The following is an 8,398-nucleotide window of genomic DNA, read 5'->3' on the forward strand; positions in this document are numbered from 1 at the left end:
TTTATTTTTTTATTAAACTTTTTAAAATTTAATCAGACTTTGATACTGATATCGTAAATTGATAAGTGGAAGTATTAGTATATTATAAGGTGGCCCTTTGTTTGACTTTCCCTTTCATGTTATGGTGGGGTTTGGTTATGTACACAAAAAGCAAAAGAAGTAAATGTTGGTGGCTCCTCTTATTTTTTGGACTTCATATAAATATACTTTTATCCTTTTATTTTGTCCATCTAATTTATTTTGAAAATAACGTAATTATTTGTATTTTACTTTTAAAGAAAATGACATTTCAAGAAAAATATTTATTTTCCCTTTGTATATAATTAAAAAATATAATATACTTTATAATTTGTGTATTTGATAAATTCAATGTCCATTTGGTTGTATTTATACGAAGAAGACATATAAAAGATGACATATGTTTATGTTATCAATATTTTTTTATTATTGAAACTTTTATGAATTGACAAAAACATAGATGAAATCCTATTTATGATTTATTAGGGGTTGTTTAGTTCATCAAGTAAGATAGAATATTTTTAAAATAGATTATTATTTTTTTAATTGAAGGTATAATTATAAGATATAGTTATATCTTAAATTTGATGTTATTTTATTTTATCGGAAAGATAAGATTATAATTTTGAAGTAGTTTTCTTTGGCAAATGTAATGACCCCTTATTGTAGGGAGGAAGAACTAATGTGGAATTTAGACTTAAAAGTTTAAGAGCTCTAAATTTGTTATTAAATTTATAATACGTTTTTAATTATTAAATCGCAATTACGAATGTATACATGTACAAGATGACACATGTTTAAACTTTAAATTAGGAAAAATGTTTGATTTTTGATACAAGGATGAATTCTTTTTTATTATTTACTCATCATTCGATATTTGATACATATTTTAAAGTTTGATTGATTTTAATTTACGTTATACAAAATTTCATATAAGAAATATCGTTCTACAAAAAACTTTTTCATATTCAAAACTTGAACATAAGACATCTGATTAATATTAAAGAATAGCACATCATTGAATGATAATATTAATCGATTCCGCTTTTTAAAGCTTCTTAATACTATTATTATTGTTATTATTTTATCATATAGAGAAAATTGATCAAGTAAAGTGGAGGACAAATGGTCAAATATGAAGAGTTTATGAATTTTAGGATTGTCATCAAACTTATAATTTGTTTTAATTATTGAGTTTATAATTATAGAGCAGTGAATTAGTTATCAAGAGAAGTGCGACCACAAATATGGAGAGTTAAAAAAAAGGTGTGAAAATACTATTGAAAATACATATTAAAATGTTAAAAATTGTAATAAATATTTTTAAATGTAAATAGTAGTTCTTTATGTTCAAAAGTGTTTTGTTCACTATTAACCTTGTATATTTTTTAAGAAATTAAAAATAAAAAATTAATTTAATTATATCACATCTGAATATAATAAATATAATATCTTAAAAAATATAATAAAGATGACTATAATTAAAAATAATAATATATTAAAAATTAAGTATAAAATTTATCTCTTAATATTTAAAAATAGATAAATATTACTGAACATCCAAAATATTACAATGTACAACTATTATTGATTCGAAAAAACAATATTTTTTACCTTTTCTTATCTCTTTGCCCCAAAAATTGAAATAAATATTTTTAAATGTAAATAGTAGTACTTTATGTTTAAAAGTGTTTGTTTACTATTGACTTGTGTATATTTTTTAAGAAATTAAAAATAGAAGACTAATTTAACTGTATAATCATTTAAATATATTAAATATAATATTTTAAAAAATATAATAAAAAATGATTATAATTAATAATAAATTAAGTATAAAATTTATTCATTAATATTTAAAAATAGACAAATATTATTAAACATTCAAAATACTATAATACAATTATTATTGATCCGAAAAAAAATATTTATCTCTTTGCCCCCAAAAAAAAATAAAAAAATAGAGCAATATTATTACTTTGCTAAAAAATTAATTATGGGAGTCAGTGATACTGTTTTACTAGTTAAGTGGGGACATAAGTAAAAGTGGTCCATAATTTTTGACTTTGTAAATAAAACAAGAAAATTTGATCCAATGGCTGATATTTCTTGATAATAAAATATTATAGAACTACGACGGATGAAGTTATTTCTTTCTTAATTCTCGAGTTTAAGTGAGTATGAACTTTTTTATTTTGGTAAAGGAGAACTTTCTCCGAATAGGTTTTTATGTGTAGAGCTGAGCATAAAATATCAAAAATCAAATTACCGAATCAAATCAAAATTTTGACAATTTATTATTCGATAATTGGATATTTAAAATCTTAAAAATTATGATATTTGAGTTTGATTCACTATGAGATATTAGTACCATTTGATATTTGATATTTTTCGAATATCAAATTATTTAATTAATGAAGATCATTTATCCAACATATCTACAACTCGTTTGTACAAGTCTAAAGAACAAAGTTAAAGAACGAAAATACATGTCTTTTAATTGTATCAATTTGTTATTTTTGATGTCTTCTTATAACTTTATCTTTTAATATATCGCACCTCTACATAAGAAAATAGATATGATTTGAAAAAAAAAGTTTACTTTGTAATATAATCGGCTACAACTTTAATACTGTATTAATATTATCAAATTACCAACTTGAAATTTTAAATTTTGATATTTGATATGTATCTTTAACTATCAATTATTGAATTTGAAATTTGACGAACCAAATACCGATCAGTCACACCTATTTATATGATATTTTTTTTGAAATAAACGTAAATTCAAAATAATTGAACTTTAGTATGAATACCACCGAATAAAAAAAAAAACATAAAAAGAAACATTGGTAGGACGGCATTTCAGTATTTATCTGTTTGAGAATTAATTTCTCTTTCTCCAAATCTCCACCACCTTCCCATCTTTACATAATTTACACGTTTCTCTCTCTCCCCTTATCTCTCTCTCTCTCTCTAAAAAGACTACTTTTTTCCTCATTTGTTTCTTTGTATTTTCTTTTTCCTTTTGTGTAAAGAAGAAGAGAAGAACAAGAACAAGGAAGAGGAACAAATAAAGTAAAGTTTTGATCTTTTTTTTTTTTTAAGGATGATATGATAACTGTAATGCACTTTTTATTTTTGTAAATTTGATATGGGGTTCTGAGTGTGAAGATTGAAAAAGTTTAAATTTCTATAGTTTTTTGACTGATGATATGTCAATAATGTGATTTTCTTGATATGGGGTTGTCTCAAAGTTGCTATTTTTGATGTGCTCTGGCTCTTATGGTAATGTTTTCATATAAAAATTTGATCTTTTTTACTCTTATTGTTTCTTATTTATGCTTAATTTTATTGGGTTTGAGTGTTAAGAACTGAAAAAAACTTCATTTCTATGGCTTTTTGAATGATGATATGTCAATAATGTGATTTTCTTGATATGGGGTTGTCTCAAAGTTGCTATTTTTGATGTGCTCTGGCTTTTTTGATAGGCTTTTATGGTAATATGTTGATCTTTTTCACTCTTATTGTTTCTTTTTTATGCTCAATTTTATTGGTTTGAGTGTAAAGATTGTAAAAGAAAAAAGAAGCTAATTTGAATAGTTTTTTGACTGATGAGATGTCAATAATGTGATTTTCTTAAAATGAGGTTGTCTCAAAGTTGCTATTTTTGATGTGCTCTGGCTTTTTTGATAGGCTTTTATGGTAATATTTTGATCTTCTTCACTCTTATTGTTTCTTATATTTGCTCAGCTGTATTGGGATTTTGTTTTTTCTTTGCTTTCTCTTTAAGGTTTTGATATTTTAGAGAACTTAAGAAGTTAGTATTTCAATGGTCTTTGATTGATGGATTTGTTTCCAAGTTTCTACTTTTGATGTCCTTTCTAGGTTTCCTTGATAGGCTCATGTGGTTATTTCAATTTAAAAGGTGGATATCCCTTTTATTATTCTTGTTATGCTCAGTTTTATTGGTGTTGCTGTTTTTTTTCTTTTCTCATAATATTTTGATATTTAGAGAACTAAAAAAGCTATTTCAATGGACTTTGACTGATGATGTGTCAGCTGTATGATTTTCTGGGCATGGGTTTGTCTCTGTTTTTGATGCTTATTGTCTTCTCTTGTGGTAGACTCCAATGGTATTTTTTCTTCTTCATATTTTCAAGCTTTAATTTTGACTGGATTATTCTTGTTATGCTCAATTTTATTGGGATTCTCTATTTTGGTTTTTGATTATTATTTTTGACTATTTATGTGTCTACTTTGTTTTATGAGATTTTCTGAATATCTTTTGGTTGAAGTCTGTAAAGGTTTAATCTTACTTCCCACTTGTAAAGAAAAAAGGTTCAATCTTTGAATTCATAACTGGTGTCACCCTTTTGATTGATTATATTGCTTTCCTCCTCCTTTCCTCTTTTGTTTGGTTTGTAAGACTCTTGGAGTATTTCTTTTAGATGGTTCTTTTTTTCTGATTTCTGGATGGTTCTTTCTTCATATGATTCTTCGAATATCTTACGAGGAATTGATGAAAGACTAAGTGGTGCTCACTGTTGGGTAGCTGTGATACCATTAGCCTTCTTTTACGATTTTATTTATTGGCAAATCATCTGTTCAACTCAAGGCATATATTCATGGATTTGTATCTGTGATATTCAGAGTTACGTGAGCAATTTTTACTAATATTGAGGTTTACTTGTTGCCTATGTGAGTTTCATAAGGTTGCAATTCCGGTTAAAGGGGAAGAATTGTAGCAAACGTAGTAAATTATGACAATTCATCACAATAATGAATGCATCGGATCATGACCTCCTAGATACATGCTACATTGTTGATAGTTGATTGACTTGCAAATGATGTGATTACGAGTTGGCTTTTCTGATACTGCTTGTCTTCGTAATAGTATTACTTTTGGTGTTCCCATCGAAAGATTGTTAGTTTCTTGTAGGAAAACTGAGTTTTGTTGATAAGGGTTAGAGAAAGTTCTCGTCATCTATCATTAGGAGTTTGTGAATTTAATTTTGCTTGAGGTTTTCCTTATATCCATCACCTTGTAAGTGAATTTCAGAGTGGTATAATTAAGGCTTCTTCTCAATTGCAATATAGTTGACCGTTCTTCTTGAAACTTGCTGATTGCTATGATAATTGAAAAAAATTACGGTAGTCCGGTCCTCATTTGCTAAAAAGTAAGTCTGACTTCATGATTTTAAGGTCTAACTAGTAGTAACATAAGGCTATTTGGTTTTGACATGACAGAACTAAGAGGTTGTATGTAATCTATGGATGAATATTCAAGCAAAAGAACTGTTAATGGCCTTTACGTTCCCAGAAGAGGTTTGAGGGACATAGCTGACAGCAGGGATGAAAATGTTCAGTTGTGCTCTCGATATGGATGCAGCAGCCGGCTCAGCTCTATGAAGAGCCCGCAAGTTAGAAGTACAGAGAAACCAAGACCTCTCAGCCCTTCTTTCACTTCCTCAAATGGAAAAGAAGTTGTTGGAAGTTCATGTAGGACATCCTCTGTGATGGCTAATGCGAGAAAATCATTCAAGGACAGGAAAGCATATTCTCATGTTGGAAATGATCAATCAGAAACGACTTGTTCACATGGTGAACCTGAAGCTTCGGAAGCTTCGGAACACATGAAGTCATCAAAAGTGCATCAACCCCAATTCAATTCAGTAATTCGAGATACCGGATCAAGTAAAATTACATTGAAAGAAGTAGGTTGCTCTAGTGGAGCTTCAAGCAGTAAACCTCGTAGATTATTTACTCCCAAGTATTCCAATCAAAATAGTCCAGTAGGTTCGTCTGTTTCTTCGTCATCTAAGGCCATTGGTGCAGGAACAAGGGGCACCACTAGTGCGGCTGGATATATGCCGAGAAATCTAAAATGCAACTCACGATCAGATATCTCTCCACAGAGTTGTTCAACAGCAGATTCAAGATTTAGTAGAAGGGACATGGTGAAAAGAAGAAATGCAGAATGTGAAAGCACTTCATCCTCTAAAGGGAAGAAAATAAGTGGAGCATTACCAAAAGAAGGAGATGTCATTCGTCCAACTCGTGGTATCTCAATATCTGATTCAAGGAATAGTAAAAACTTTGATAATAGGGAGGATAGTCGTGCTCTATCAGTTAGGACTCGCAGGTCAATGAATGTGCCTAGGCTTAGAGATTCAGTACGAGATTCATCATCTGGATTTTTCCAGAATTCACCTCAGCTTGAATCTCCAAATTTCAGTCTGCAGTCATCAAGTCAATTTTTCTCAGATGCTTCTTCGAGTGATTCAAGTGCTTTTAGTTTTCCTGGAAATGATGTTGAAGATCTCCCAGCTGGAGCGTCTGGAACTTCTGCACAACTAGGTATAAACCAACTAATGAACCGTGATGTCTTGCAGCGATATAACATGGATGGAGTTGCTCAGGTATTTTACCCCACAGAATCTCAGTCACTGTTTTTCTGAATCAGGTTTTATGGTATTTCACTTTGATCACTGTTTTTCTGTACAGGTATTAGTGGCACTTGAAAGAATGGAACAAGATGAAGAATTAACATATGAGGTAGTTCACTTTTGAGTATTTCGTACCACTCAGGCGTTTCCTATTTGTATTTATGATGAACTCTTATTTTCCATGTACAGCAACTGCTTGTGTTGGAGACCAACTTGTTTCTTGGTGGCCTCAACTTCTACGACCAGCATAGAGGAATGAGGCTGGATATAGACAATATGTCGTATGAGGTCTTTATTCTCTTCCGTATATGATTACTGACTATTCTAAACTTAATTTTCATCAAAATGTCGAGGTCTTTTTATGGGGGTAGCGGTTTGAGGTTCATCCAATAGCTTAAAGATCACTGTCGCACAAAAGATAAGTTCCCACCGTTAGTTATACCTTTTACACCCTGCAGAACTTTAATCTGTTGCCTGTTTTCAGGAATTATTAGCTCTCGAGGAGAGAATGGGGAGTGTTAGCACAGCTCTGTCCGAGGAGGCATTGTCAAAGTGCATCCGGAAAAGCATTTATCAGTCTATGCCTTCAGAAATAGGGGAATTTGGAAGCGGCGAGAATGAAGATGAGGTCAAATGCACTATTTGTCAGGTTTTTCCCACTTAAAGCTATATTTTGTATATTCCAATGTTCCTGTTGTGTTATACTTGAATCTAATTTTATGGTTTGTGATGTTTTTCACCTCCCTTTATAAGTAGGTAGCACCTTGCTTTGTCACTTTGTTTTTTTTTTCCTGATGCAGTATTACTCGAAGTGCAGTTAACACTACATTAGTTTTTTGTTGTACATCCTTAAGATGTTTTACTCATCACTTAGCTGACTTTTATTTAGCAGAGTTCTCTAGGTTTATGCCTTGTCAAACTCTCTTCTTGAACTCGATGGAGTAGAAAAATTCTTGAACTAATAAATTAAAGCCGTAATTTGAGTGAATGTCACTAGATTTAGTTCTGTTTTTGCATAATATAGACAAGTCTATCCCATTCTAGACATAGTTCCGCGCATCTAGCGACCATACTTTGTTCATTCGGTGTTCGCGTATAATCGCTACTCCACATTATGTTTTGGTTCTAGGCTGTAGAGGTTCTATTGCTTTACTTGTCCCAAATTGATGATACTCTCACACGGTGACGGTCTATTATAAATATGTATTGTTTCTTAAAATACATTTTTTAATATGCATGCACTCACACATACATAGTTAGACCTCTTTATATTAGTAACAACATTTCACTATTACTGTCAAGTTATGTCTCTTAATGTTTATCTTATGTGTTCTCTATAACATCATTTCGTTATTAAAAAAAAGGTGTAGGATAACACCCGTTGTAGGAAGGTGTCTCCGCCACTTCATGCATCTACTACGATTATTCAATACCAAAATGAAATCGAAGTTGGAACTCAGTTAAGTTAATGACGTGTTTTTTCGCAGGAGGAGTATGTGATTGGAGATGAAATAGGAAGGTTGGCATGTGATCATGGGTATCATATGGAGTGTGTAAAACATTGGTTGAGTCTCAAGAATTGGTGTCCTATATGCAAAGCTTCAGCAGCTCCATCTTAGCTTCAACTCTTTCCCTAATGTACAAATTCATCAAGTTGAATGGTGGGGTGTGGGGTGTTTCTGTTCATTTTTATTGAATTCTTTGCTTTTGTGTATATATACAGTTCTTGTCACATCAAAACCAATAAACCCAAGCCAATACAGGCTGTGTGGTGATAGCTAATGAACATTGATATTTATCTCCTTCAAAAATCCTTATAAAAGTGTTTTGGACTTTACTTACTGATGTTGTCATCTCTACCACTGACTTCTGGACTTCGTTATGCTACTCTATTCACATTTTAGTACCTACATTGAAGTCCGACTATATTTGAA

The 8,398-nt window shown here is 30.5% G+C and overlaps 1 protein-coding gene across 2 annotated transcripts; it reads left to right on the forward strand.

Annotated features, from left to right (window-relative positions):
* Window positions 1-2,858: 2,858 nt before the first annotated feature.
* LOC107028789 (probable E3 ubiquitin-protein ligase RHG1A) lies at window positions 2,859-8,309 on the forward strand. Of its 2 annotated transcripts, none has more exons than XM_015229987.2 (6): window positions 2,859-3,093; window positions 5,266-6,437; window positions 6,523-6,573; window positions 6,654-6,752; window positions 6,949-7,113; window positions 7,952-8,309. In XM_015229987.2, exons 2-6 carry the CDS (start codon window positions 5,289-5,291, stop codon window positions 8,081-8,083), a joined length of 1,596 nt encoding a protein of 531 aa, XP_015085473.1. In that variant the 5' UTR covers window positions 2,859-3,093; window positions 5,266-5,288; the 3' UTR covers window positions 8,084-8,309. The 2 variants fall into 2 exon arrangements, with proteins under 2 accessions (XP_015085473.1, XP_015085474.1); XM_015229988.2 differs by lacking the exon at window positions 2,859-3,093 and adding an exon at window positions 3,161-3,303.
* Window positions 8,310-8,398: the final 89 nt, after the last annotated feature.

Source organism: Solanum pennellii, chromosome 8 (genome assembly GCF_001406875.1).
Source record: "Solanum pennellii chromosome 8, SPENNV200".
Taxonomy (NCBI): Eukaryota; Viridiplantae; Streptophyta; class Magnoliopsida; order Solanales; family Solanaceae; genus Solanum; species Solanum pennellii.